This window comes from Halichoeres trimaculatus, unplaced genomic scaffold (genome assembly GCF_033239565.1).
Source record: "Halichoeres trimaculatus isolate MK-OKI-2021-1 unplaced genomic scaffold, fHalTri1.1 fHalTri1_scaffold_12, whole genome shotgun sequence".
NCBI classification, from domain to species: Eukaryota; Metazoa; Chordata; class Actinopteri; order Labriformes; family Labridae; genus Halichoeres; species Halichoeres trimaculatus.
In genome coordinates this window covers 5,641,798-5,654,466 of record NW_027437190.1, presented here as the reverse complement: position 1 = coordinate 5,654,466, position 12,669 = coordinate 5,641,798, and the positions used below count along the sequence as shown (strand labels likewise).

The 12,669-nt window shown below is 39.7% G+C and overlaps 1 protein-coding gene and 9 non-coding genes across 15 annotated transcripts in view; 6 read left to right on the top strand and 4 right to left on the bottom strand.

The window, feature by feature from the left end:
* Window positions 1-1,874, top strand: part of ubr5 (ubiquitin protein ligase E3 component n-recognin 5) — a 49,596-nt gene extending 47,722 nt beyond the window's left edge. For all 6 annotated transcript variants that reach the window (XM_074682790.1, XM_074682788.1, XM_074682789.1 and 3 more), the window contains exon 58: window positions 1,456-1,874. In XM_074682790.1, coding sequence (XP_074538891.1) covers window positions 1,456-1,668 — 213 coding nt within the window. In that variant the 3' untranslated portion in view covers window positions 1,669-1,874. The remainder of the gene's footprint in view (window positions 1-1,455) is intronic.
* Window positions 1,875-3,614: 1,740 nt separating this feature from the next.
* trnaw-cca (transfer RNA tryptophan (anticodon CCA)) lies at window positions 3,615-3,686 on the top strand. Its single transcript has one exon. It is a non-coding gene; the product is annotated as a tRNA-Trp (tRNA).
* Window positions 3,687-3,960: 274 nt separating this feature from the next.
* On the bottom strand, window positions 3,961-4,032 carry trnaw-cca (transfer RNA tryptophan (anticodon CCA)). Its single transcript has one exon. It is a non-coding gene; the product is annotated as a tRNA-Trp (tRNA).
* A 981-nt stretch (window positions 4,033-5,013) lies between these two features.
* Window positions 5,014-5,085, top strand: trnaw-cca (transfer RNA tryptophan (anticodon CCA)). The gene has a single exon. It is a non-coding gene; the product is annotated as a tRNA-Trp (tRNA).
* Window positions 5,086-5,331: 246 nt separating this feature from the next.
* Window positions 5,332-5,403, bottom strand: trnaw-cca (transfer RNA tryptophan (anticodon CCA)). The gene has a single exon. It is a non-coding gene; the product is annotated as a tRNA-Trp (tRNA).
* Window positions 5,404-7,253: 1,850 nt separating this feature from the next.
* Window positions 7,254-7,325, top strand: trnaw-cca (transfer RNA tryptophan (anticodon CCA)). The gene has a single exon. It is a non-coding gene; the product is annotated as a tRNA-Trp (tRNA).
* Window positions 7,326-7,598: 273 nt separating this feature from the next.
* trnaw-cca (transfer RNA tryptophan (anticodon CCA)) lies at window positions 7,599-7,670 on the bottom strand. The gene has a single exon. It is a non-coding gene; the product is annotated as a tRNA-Trp (tRNA).
* A 548-nt stretch (window positions 7,671-8,218) lies between these two features.
* trnaw-cca (transfer RNA tryptophan (anticodon CCA)) lies at window positions 8,219-8,290 on the top strand. Its single transcript has one exon. It is a non-coding gene; the product is annotated as a tRNA-Trp (tRNA).
* Window positions 8,291-10,033: 1,743 nt separating this feature from the next.
* Window positions 10,034-10,105, top strand: trnaw-cca (transfer RNA tryptophan (anticodon CCA)). Its single transcript has one exon. It is a non-coding gene; the product is annotated as a tRNA-Trp (tRNA).
* Window positions 10,106-10,389: 284 nt separating this feature from the next.
* On the bottom strand, window positions 10,390-10,461 carry trnaw-cca (transfer RNA tryptophan (anticodon CCA)). The gene has a single exon. It is a non-coding gene; the product is annotated as a tRNA-Trp (tRNA).
* Between the last annotated feature and the right edge of the window lie 2,208 nt (window positions 10,462-12,669).

Below are 12,669 nucleotides of genomic sequence, written 5' to 3'. Positions count from 1 at the left end.
ACGGCCATCTTGTCAAATTTTCAGATGATACAAGGGCCATTTGCATGACAATGGCTTTAGGATAAAACTCAAAGGTCTTGTTGCGTTTCGGCCTCTTGTTCACACAGAAACAGCATTTACCGACCTAAAACAGAAAATTTTAGAAACGTCCTCCAGGGTGAAATTTTTCTAAAACGCTGAAGCTACAGTTTCCCTGTGAACAAGAAGCAGGAGTTTTCAGTGGAACAGCTGACGCCATGCTGCAATTTAAGCTGTACACATTACACGTGCATCTGTTGATCCACTGAAGACACATTAAATATACGCCAGATGATCAGCCCACCTCTATTTCGGCAGGGGGCTACCAAAAGATGCTTCTGTCTATCGCCACCTTCAGGCCTGGCATTCAAATTGTTTTTGCATTTTCGGGAGAAACATTGTCATGTAAACGGCCCCACAGTCTTATTTCCTCTTCAGGGCCACTAATCTAACCACGGCTGTGTCCCTCACTAAATTTGTGAAATGGCGTGATGATAGCTTCCTTGACCTTAAAGGCCTTTGAACAACGATGGCGACGCGAAAAAATGGCACAAAACTGCAAAAAATTTGGAGGCATCATATTCAATCTCCGCAGCTATTCTCCTCCAGTTTTTATGTCTTTTGTCATAGAGAACCAGGCGCTGGGACATGAACACAATCAATGTTGAATGTTTTGACCTGTCAACAACAAGCTTTTTGATTGGTCGGATGTGTACTCGTCGCAAGCGAAACTTTGGAAAAAAAATCGACCTCGGCCCAAAAAATAAAAGCCTTAATTTTGCTCAGAAATAGAACGTTACTTGTGTGAAAGCTTGCATTGAAAAGCAGCACATTCGAAAAAATAAATAGATAACGAAAAATAAGTGCTTGATGCGCAAAGTGCTTAAGTGTTAAAAAAACAAAGAACTACCATAGATTTCAGAAAAGAAACAGTGTCGACCCCAAAACCAGCACCATCTATGGTGAGGAGGTACAAATAGCACAATGGCATCAGTAACTGGGCACCATGTTTGACTCCAGGCTGAACTTCAGTGAAAACTCTGAACAAGAAAACCAGAGAATCCACTCTTCCAGCATCAACAGAAATATTTTATGAACTTTTATCCAAGTTTTGTTTAGAATCTTTGAACTTATTCTTGTATCTGTAGGTTTGGTGTCTTCCTTGGTCTTTCTTTGTTTGTTCTTCTTTCATCCCTTCTGCTATGAGACTGTTAAATGAACAAAATGCAGAATAAAGCAGAATTATTCTGCACCCCACTCTGCTTAAAGGCCACTGGTTGTGGTTGTCAGAGATGTCTTGATGTATATTGTATCATTTCTTTGCCTGTATCACATTTTGCACCATGGACATGTTGACTGTAAAACTGGATTTCCCCTCTGAGACTAAGAAAGTATTCTTGATCTGAAGATGTTAAACAAAGCTTTTGTGTTCCTCAGGTTTATTTCTGGACCTCCAGCCCATCTCTACCAGCCAGCGAGGAGGGCTTCCAGCCGATGCCCTCCATCACCATAAGGCCTCCAGATGACCAGCACCTTCCCACAGCCAATACCTGCATCTCACGCCTTTACGTGCCACTCTACTCTTCAAAACAGATACTTAAACAGAAGCTCCTGCTAGCCATTAAGACCAAGAACTTTGGTTTTGTGTAGAGGTTTGACAGTTTGACAAATGAATAAGGAAAACATGTTTACTGTTGTGAAATATTTACCTAGCTTAATTTTTGTAGATTTATTTTCTGTCCCGATACAGTTTTATGAAATTTGAAGAAAAAAAAAACGTCGCTATCTCCCCAGGCTGTAATATTTTTGTGTTTTGAACACAAACCAACACCTTGTTACTTTTATTTTGATTTGTTGTTTTTTTATGTTAACAAAGCAGTTTCCAGTCCTCAACATTCCTCCATCCGCACTGTAAAATATAAAGCCTACAGCCATGCTCCAATGGCTGAAACCTTTGCTTCCCAGAAAGGTGGTTTGACAAAGGGCTGTCAGCCGAAACCCAGCCAAAGATGACAGCGGTTGAAGTATTTAAAAGGAGAGAAGACACACTGTGACTATATGTTATCCCCTTCTCTAAACAAGTACTATCATCGACAGTTCACTGCTGCCTTTGTGGAAAGTTTGTTTTTGTTGTACAGGGGGAGTAGGGAATTTCAAAAATAAACTTGGATGCAAAAAGTAGTTTTGTACTCATCTTAATTGTGATTAATCTCATGTTTAATTTCATGTTGAATAATTTATTAACCATCATGAAGTCTATTTTTACAACCCCGAGTGTCTTGATTTGGGAATGAAATGATTTCTGCTCTAGAAGGAGATTCCTGGAGGCAGTCTTTGGATCTGAAGCATGAACACTAACAGGCCTTTGAAGCTGATGTAGCCTTCACTGAAGGCTCTATGTCTCACGCCTGCTCCTGGTGTTTTTCAACTGAGCTTGTCTCACATCCTCGGTACACGTCTTAGAAAAGATTCACCCAGCAGACCCTTGAAGTTTTACCTGTTCATGTTTACACACATGCACCGTTAGGCACTTCCCTACATTTGTCTGGAGATGGTGGCAGGGTTATTTAACAAACCTTTCTTATTGGAGTCACAGAGAGATTATTTTTTATCATCTGGTCATTTTACAAAAGCCTTACAGGTTGTTTTTCATAACCAAAGCTGACCTCAGATGTGCGTCAGTACTTCATCAAAATGTGCCACCAGAAACTTTCTCATGCACACGAGAAATACATATTTTAATTTCTTCTGCCTCTGTCCCTTTAGGGGTTCCGTACAAAACATATTTCTTTACAAGATTAAAAAAAAAAATTTTGTGACTCTGTCAACAAGTACATCCAAATATTTCCTCCCAGTACAAGTTTTTCATCCAGCAAGGAGCACAGAAAAATACCACCTGACTTTTGGCACAAATCTTCCGCCTGTGGTGAAGCTGAGGATTTTCACTTAGTACTGGTGGGTAACTTCCCAAACAGCAGGTGGCGCTGTGCATCAGTTCACCACCACATATCAGGCTCCATCACTTGGTGAATTGACCTGACACCATTTTTTTTTCTTTGCACATGACTTTTAACATTACATTGATTATTTAAAACTGACTATTGAGTCTACAAACACCCATATCTTTAAAAAATATTATTATTAAGAACCACCTCAGCTTTATGTTTCTGACCCTGTGGCACAATGGTCTGACTCTAGATCAGAGGGCTGTGTGTTCACATCACATCAGGGTCAAATCTGACTAAGTCCTTAGTAAAGCAAACTTCAGAAAATTACGACATTGAGGGTTTTCTACTAAATTGATTGATTGCTTGCTGACTTAAGGGTAAATTTAATGTTCTTGAATAGTTTGACTACATATCTAACATTTGTGCTGTAAGCATTGAGGAAAAGGTCATTTCATCCTCACCTCACCACAAGAGCATTTTTCTCTTGTTTTCTAAATGTACTCTTTTATTCCCAAAATGTATTATTTAAACTGTAACTTTAGTAAAAACTTAAAATAAAAAAAGAACCAGTTGGCTATACAGGATCCATTCTTTAGGTTTTTTTTAAGGCCTTTTCTCTATAAAGCTCCATTTTAGCATCATTATTCTGACCCTGTGGCGCAATGGTAGCGCGTCTGACTCCAGATCAGAAGGCTGCGTGTTCAAATCACGTCAGGGTCAGATGTGGTGAGGATCTACTCAAGGAAGTTAGAGACTGTTTACAGGAAAGGTCACCTCAAGAAAGAGGAGGACTCTCAGATAAATAATGAAAAATACAAATAAATGTATTGTGAAATTAAAGAGACATTACTTTCATCCTGACTGAGCTTTTAACTCACCGCCTGATCTAATTATAGAAGCTTCTGTTGGTTTTCTTTGTTTCACCAGTATTTATCCACAAGTCTTCGCTTCACTGAGGTAAACTCACTGTAACAAGTCAGTTATTTCCTTTGTTTGACCCTGACGTGATTTGAACACGCAGCCTTCTGATCTGGAGTCAGACGCGCTACCATTGCGCCACAGAGTCAGAAACAAACAGTCTTGGTGAAGCTTTATGAAGAAGTATCTTGATGAACAGAACAATCCCTGTGCTGGATCTGTCTTTCTTGTTCTGTAAACTTTGACTGTTTTATAGCTTACTGATATCATGTTAACCCAGGAGCCTCCATTCTGGGGTCATCAGCCTCTGTAGGGTCTCCCAAAGTAACTTGATCTCAGAGGAGCATCAAGACCAAGGGTAGTTATGGGGATACCACATGAGGAGATTGATCAGTGACAGTCACCTCACCAGGGAGAGGAAACCTCTGATACAGAGGGAACAGTGCAGGTATTATCCTGGTATTGGGTCAGTGGACCAGCTCTTTATCCCAGGGATTCTAGCAGGGGCACAGGAGTCCTCTATCCAGTCTACATGGATTTGCTCTCACACTTTTACTGTCACTTTTAACGTCACATTGATCATTTAGAACAGAATTTTCCTTCATTTAAGAGAAATTCATACTTTGAAAAAAATATATTTGATTTAAATATAGAGTTGATTAATTTTTACTTTTTAAATCGTCCATGTTCTCTGTTAAGGAACACCTCAGGCTCTTGATTCTGACCTTGAGGTGCAATGATAGCGAGTTTGACTTCAGATCAGAGGGCTTTGAGTTCACAACCCAACAGGGTCAAATGTGGTTAAAGTCTTCAGTGAGAGCAAATATCAGATGTACTATGATAATGAGGATTTTGTCCTAAACAAATAGCTAGCTGAATTAAAGAATAATTCAATAAATTTCATTAGTTTGACTACATCCATGCTGTAAACACAGAGGAAACATTTATTTCCTCTTCACCTCACGAGAAGAGCTTGCAGGTTTTTCATTTTCTGAATGTGTCCTTTTTTCCACAATGAATAAAATAAAGTTTCTGAAAACAAAAATGAACAAAGTGGCTATGCACAATCTATTCTTTAGTGTTTTTAAGGCCTTTTCTCTACAAAGCTCCACTTTAGCATCATGTTTCTGACCCTGTGGTGCAATGGTAGCGCGTCTGACTCCAGATCAGAAGGCTGCGTGTTCAAATCACGTCAGGGGCACATGTGGTCAGGATCAACCAGGGTCCTTAGAAACTGTTTACAGGCATGGTCACCTCAGGAAAGAGGAGGACTCTGAGATAAACAGTGAGAAAACACATGAAATTAAGGGAGCATCAGTTTTAATTTGACTTCACTGCCTGATCTGAATCAGGAACTTCACCATTTATTACCTTTTGTTATATCTACTGTAAGTCTTTGCTTCACTGACACAAACTCAACAACACACAGTCACTGATTTTCTTTGGTTGACCCTGACGTGATTTGAACACGCAGCCTTCTGATCTGGAGTCAGACGCGCTACCATTGCGCCACAGAGTCACAAACTCAATGTTGGGGTGGAGCTTTATGAATAAGTATCTTGATGAAGAATCAACACATTTTCCTGATTATGTTTCGCTACTGTTCTGAAATCTGTTGACCCAAATCTTCCTTCCATTTTCCCTCCAGTGACTCTACAAACAGACAGTTTTGGTAGGAATTCTTTAAAAAAGCCTTTTAATGCCACATTGATCATTCAAAACTGAATTTTCCTTTAATTTAGAGAAATTTGTTCTTAAAAGATATATATAGTTTAAATGCAGAGTTTATTAATCTTTGATTTTTAATTCATCTATGTTCTCTTTTGAGAAACACCTCAGGCTCTTAAATCAAACCCTGTGGAGCAATGGTAGAGCATCTGAGTCCGGATCAGCAGGCTCTTTGTTTAAAATCCAGCAAGGTCAGACATGGTCAAAGTCTTTGGTTAGAGCAAAGCTCAGATGTACTATGATGATGGGTTTTTTGTCCTTAACGAACGGCTGTAATTTTTGCAGTTTTTTTCAGGCCTTTTCTCTATAAAGCTCCACTTTAGCATCATGTTTCTGACCCTGTGGCGCATTGGTGGCGCATTGGTAGCGCGTCTGACTCCAGATCAGAAGGCTGCGTGTTCAAATCACGTCAGGGTCAAATGTGAACAGTGTCACCCAAAGAAACTCAAGAGACTGTTTGCAGGAATGGTCATCTCAGGGACAGTTTTACTTGGACATGAGTAATGAGAAAATAAATCAAGTAATGGCGTGAAAACTTGGGGCATATTGTTTTTATCTTGACTTAACTTCATTAAGGGTTTGTTTGAGCTCATTGTCTTATCTAAATCAGGCGCTTCAACTGCATTTGTTAAACCACTATTCACCTTCAAGTCTTTGCTCCACTGAGGTGAACTTAACTATAAACAGTCAATTATTTCTTAAGTATGACCCTGATGTGATTTGAACACGCAGTCTACTGATCTGGAGACAAACGCGCTACCATTGCGCCACTGTGTCAAAAACAAACAGTCTTGGTGAAGCTTTATGAAGAAGTATCTTGATGCCTCCATTCTGGGGTCATCAGCAACTCGATCTCAGAGGAGCTTCAAGACTAAGAGTAGTTATAGGGACACCACATGAGGAAGTTGATCACTGACAGTCACCTCAGAGGAAACCTCTGATACAGGAGGAACCGTGCAGGTATTATCCTGGTATTGGGTCAGTGGACCAGCTCTTTATCCCAGGGATTCTAGCAGGGGCACAGGAGTCCTCTATCCAGTCTACATGGATTTGCTCTCACACTTTTACTGTCACTTTTAACGTCACATTGATCATTTAGAACAGAATTTTCCTTCATTTAAGAGAAATTCATACTTTGAAAAAAATATATTTGATTTAAATATAGAGTTGATTAATTTTTACTTTTTAAATCGTCCATGTTCTCTGTTAAGGAACACCTCAGGCTCTTGATTCTGACCTTGAGGTGCAATGATAGCGAGTTTGACTTCAGATCAGAGGGCTTTGAGTTCACAACCCAACAGGGTCAAATGTGGTTAAAGTCTTCAGTGAGAGCAAATATCAGATGTACTATGATAATGAGGATTTTGTCCTAAACAAATAGCTAGCTGAATTAAAGAATAATTCAATAAATTTCATTAGTTTGACTACATCCATGCTGTTAACACAGAGGAAACATTCATTTCCTCTTCACCTCACGAGAGGAGCTTGCAGGTTTTTCATGTTCTGAATGTGTCCTTTTTTCCACAATGAATAAAATAAAGTTTCTGAAAACAAAAATGAACAAAGTGGCAATGCACAATCTATTCTTTAGTGTTTTTAAGGCCTTTTCTCTATAAAGCTCAATTTTAGCATTACATTTCTGACCCTGTGGCGCAATGGTAGCGCGTCTGACTCCAGATCAGAAGGCTGCGTGTTCAAATCACGTCAGGGTCACATGTGGTCAGGATCAACCAGGGTCCTTAGAAACTGTTTACAGGAATGGTCACCTCAGGAAAGAGGAGGACTCTGAGATAAACAGTGAGAAAACACATGAAATTAAGGGAGCATCATTTTTATCCTGACTAAACTTCACTGAAGGTTTAATTTGACTTCACTGTCTGATCTGAATCAGGAACTTCACCATTTATTTACTTTTGTTATATCTACTTTAAGTCTTTGCTTCACTGACACAAACTCAACTACACACAAGCTCTGATTTCTTTAGTGTGACCCTGACGTGATTTGAACACGCAGCCTTCTGATCTGGAGTCAGACGCGCTACCATTGCGCCACAGGGTCAGACACATGATGCTAAAGTGGAGCTTTATGAATAAGTATCTTGATGAAGAATCAACACATTTTCCTGATTATGTTTCGCCACTGTCCTGAAATCTGTTGACCCAAATCCTCCTTCCAATTTCCCTCCAGTGACTCTACAAACAGACAGTTTGGTAGGAATTCTTAAAAAAAAAAAAGCCTTTTAACGCCACATTGATCATTTAAATCTGAATTTTCCTTCATTTTAGAGAGATTCATACTTAAAAAATATATATAATTTAAATGCAGAGTTTATTAATCTTTGAATTTTAATTCATCTATGTTCTCTTTTGAGAAACACCTCAGGCTCTTAAATCAAACCCTGTGGAGCAATGGTAGAGCATCTGACTCCAGATCAGTAGGCTCTGTGTTTAAAACCCAGCAAGGTCAAAAATGGTCAAAGTCTTTGGTTAGAGCAAGGCTCAGATGTACTATGATGATGAGGTTTTTTGTCCTTAATGAACAGCTGTAATTATTGCAGTTTTTTAAGGCCTTTTCTCTATAAAGCTCCATTTTAGCATCATGTTTCTGACCCTGTGGCGCAATGGTAGCGCGTCTGACTCCAGATCAGAAGGCTGCGTGTTCAAATCACGTCAGGGTCAGACGTCAACAGCATCAACTAAAGAAACTCAAGAGACTGTTTGTAGGAATGGTCACCTCAGGGAGATGTTGACTTGGATATGAGAAAACAAATCAAGTAATGGTGTGAAAATCAAGGGGATATTGTTTTTATCCTGACTTAACTTCACTGAATACGCAACCTTCTGATTTGGAGTCAGACACTCTACCATTTTGCCACAGGGTCAGAATGATGATGCTGAAGTTGAACTTTATAAAGAAGTATCTTGACGAACACAACAGGCCTTGTGCTGGGTATGTCTTTCCTGTTCTGTAAACTATGACTGTTTTACAGCATACACCTGTTAATGCAAAAGCCTCCATTCTGGGGTCATCAGCCCCTGGTGGGTCTCCCATGGCAACTTGATCTCAGAGGAGCCTCAAGACCAAGAGTAGATCAAGGAAGACCACATTAGGAGGTTGATCAGTGACAGTCATCCAGGAGAGGAAACCTCTTATACAGGAGGAACAGTGCAGGTTTTATCCTGGTCTTGGGCCAGTGGACCAGCTCTTTATCCCAGGGATTCTAGAGGAGGCACAGGAGTCCACTTATCCAGTCTACGTGGATTTGGTGGACATGAAGAGGGTCTTTGGGGGTGTGATGTAGAAATACAGAAACTTCATGATCTGTGTGTCTGAAGCCTCCAAACAACAACAACTAGGACATGAGTTAAGGACAAACAGTGCTTCCTTCATGAAGAGAAGACCATGGGCATCATTAGACCTTCTAAGGGGGGTTGGAGCACCCCATGATCTCCTCCCAGCACCCCTAAAAACATATACAGACATATACCCAACCAGGATTATCAATTCAGCAGGTCTTCCTGCAACATACTAAATTTTTCTGATATTGGTTTGATGATGATGTCTCTTTGAGTCAAACCAAACAGGACCATGAAGGGTCAGGGCTATGAAGTGTCACAGGTTTTAGTCAAAGTATTAAAAGTACATCACCAACAGTCTTTGTCAACATCTGTCACATCAGGTCAAGATCCTTCTTAACTTTAAATAGTTTTTCTTTAGTCCAGTGTTGACGATGTAGACAACGACTTCATGGCTGAGACATAGAGGATCAACACATTTTCCTGGTTATGTTTCACCACTGTTCTTCTGAAATCTGTTGACCCAGATCTTCCTCCCATTTTCCCTCAGTGAGTCCAGACTCACTTACAGAGACAGTTTTGGCAGGTATTCTTTTCAAAAGCCTTTTTCCAGAACCTGCCTTCACACTTTTACTGTCACTTGAAACGTCACATTAATCATTAACAACTGAATTTTATGTCATTTTAGAGAAGTTCATGCTTTAAAAATATATATGTGATTTAAATGCAGAGTTAATCTTTGATTTTAAATCATCCATGTTCTATGTTAAGGAACACCTCAGGCTCTTGATTCTGACCCTGTGGCACAATGGTCGAGCATCTGACTCCAGATCAGAAGACTGTGTATTCAAATCATGCCAGGATTGAAAATGGTTAAAGTGTTCAGTGAGAGCAAAGCTCAGATAAACTATGATAATGAGGATTTTCTTTTTAGTGCATATCAAGTTGAATGAAAGAAAAATTCAGTAAATTTCATTGTTTGGCTACATCAATGCTGTTAACACTGAGGAAACATTTATTTCCTCTTCACCTCACCATGACAGCATCCATTTTTTGTTTCTGGTCTTCTGTTTCAATTTTTAAAGGCCTTTTCTCTATAAAGCTCCACTTTAGCATCATGTTTCTGACCCTGTGGCGCAATGGTAGCGCGTCTGACTCCAGATCAGAAGGCTGCGTGTTCAAATCACGTCAGGGTCAGACGTGGTCAGGATCAACCAAGGTCCTTAGAGACTGTTTACAGGAATGGTCACCTCAGGGAAGAGGAGGACTCTGAGATAAATAATGAGAAAACAAATAAAGTTATAGTGTGAAATTAAGGGGACATCATTTTTGTCCTGACCAAACTTCTCTGAAGGTTTGATTTAACTTCACGGCCTGATCTGAATCAGCAACTTCAACATTTCAATTTTCTTTGTTGTATCTACTTTCAAGTCTTTGCTTCACTGAGACAAAGTCAATTACGAACAGTTATTTTGGTAGGTTGACCCTGACGTGATTTGAACACGCAGCCTACTGATCTGGAGTCAGACGCGCTACCATTGCGCCACAGGGTCAGAAACAAACAGTCTTGGTGGAGCTGTATGAAGAAGTATCTTGATGAACAGAACAGGCCCTGTGCTGGATCTTTCCTTCCTATTCTGTAAACTTGGACTGTTTTATAGCTTACTGATATCCTATTAACCCAGGAGCCTCCATTCTCGGGGCATCAGCCCCTGGTGGGTCTCCCAAGGCAACTTGATCTCAGAGGAGCTTCAAGACCAACAGTAGTTGAAGAATGAACACATAAGTAGGTTGATCAGTGACAGTCATCCAGGAGAGGAAACCTCTGATACAGAAGAAACAGTGCAGGTTATATCCTGGTTTTGGGTTAGTGGATCAGCTCTTTATTCTTGCAAGTCTACATCCAGTCTGCATGGGTTTGGTGGACATGAAAAAGGTCTTTGGAGGTGTTAAGGACCAACAGAGCTTCCTTCATGAAGAGAAGACCATGGGCACTGTTAGACCTTCTTAGAGGTGTTGGAGCACATCCAGATCTCCTCCCAGCACCCTTTAAAAACTTATTTTCAGTTTCATTTAAATATATTTCTCTACTTGATCCATGGAGGGAAACGCCTCAGATAAGAGCATCAGAGAGCAGCTGGTTCCAGAGGTTAGGCAGCAAACCTCGAACGTGTGAAATATGAAATACCAAAGTCACAAATACCCAGACAACATCTGGAGACATTATCCTTTTCTTATTGAGGAAGTTCACTCCTCTGGCTCATTGGCATGCTCTGTAAGACTGAGTGAAGCACAGACCTGTGAGTCTCCTGACAGTGAGTGAGAGGACTGACACTTTTATGACTAAAGGATCCTTGGTAGAAGGAAACACAACACGTAACTCTGACGACTTGTCATGACAGAGGAAAATCTCTCCCTTCAGAAAAACTCAGAGGTTTGAAAATATAAACAGTGAGTTATTTTGGTTATTTTGCTCCTGATGGACAAGTTAGAGCATTAAAGAACAGATCCCCTGCTCACAGCCTGGATTCTGGACTTCTGTTCACAGTACCTGAGGGCTCAGAGGTGTCAGTCAGACACAGGTTGTCTGCAGCACGGGGGCCTCCCCAGGGAACGGTTCTGGATCCATTCCTGTTCATCCTCCACCTTTCAATCATAACACAGAGAGCAGGAGAGCTCTGATGGCTGCCATTGTTGGCCTCATCCCCCATCGAATAAACTTTTTTATTACTGTTGCAATGATCACTACATCTCACCCCTCAACACGTGCAATATTTTTTCACCATCTTATAGACACACACATATATTTCTACGTTGTTACCCTCTGCACATTTCATACTTGTATATTGGTTGGACTTCTTGTAGTGTACCATCTTGGAAAATATTTTTTCACTGTTACACTCATTGTATTATTTTATTTATTTATCTATTTTTTTGTAAAAAAAAAAATCTTGTTTGCACCCTTCACTTTGCTGCAGTGATGTGAATGTCCCTGTTGTAGGACAAATACGGGTGATTCTCCAGCTATGGTCAAATTTTGGTCCATGGTCTTATCCATCACAGTGAAAAAAGTGATGGAAATGACAGTTGAGGAAATGGCAAAATTTGTCGAAAAAAAAAATATATATCCTATATGATTTAATCATTTTTATCCCTGCTTTAGAGTCAGGTTGAAATATGCGCTAAATAATTTTCTCATTATTTGAACATTCATACGAAATATGAGCTGTTTGGAAATGACTTAAAAACAAATACTCCACAAGTGGCAGGTTTTCTTTTTGTGAAAACAAATAAAGTTACTGATGAATCAAAATTATTTTTTTTAATCTTATGAGGGACTAAGAGTGCAAAGTCTGGCCAAGGGACATAATAAAAACAATAATTTGTATATCATTTATTTTTTTCAAAGTGTTTCTTTGTGTCAGGTAAGTATACCACAAATAAAAATACTACTACTACTACTACTACTACTACTACCACTACCACTAATAATAATAATAATAATAACAACAACAACAACAACAACAACCGTGCTTTACTTTTCTGCATGGTACAAAAATTATTTGATAGTTGAGGAATCCCCTTTATACAATCTTTCGTTTTCAATATTATGTGATGTTAACACTAGTTATTTGGTTTGTAGCGTCCCGCAAGAGAGACTCTGAGACCTACGCTTGGTTTGATGTTTCAGGTTCATTGGGAACTGTTTACACGTTACTATGGGCCTCAACCAACGCTGAGAATCATAATCTCAGCTCTCT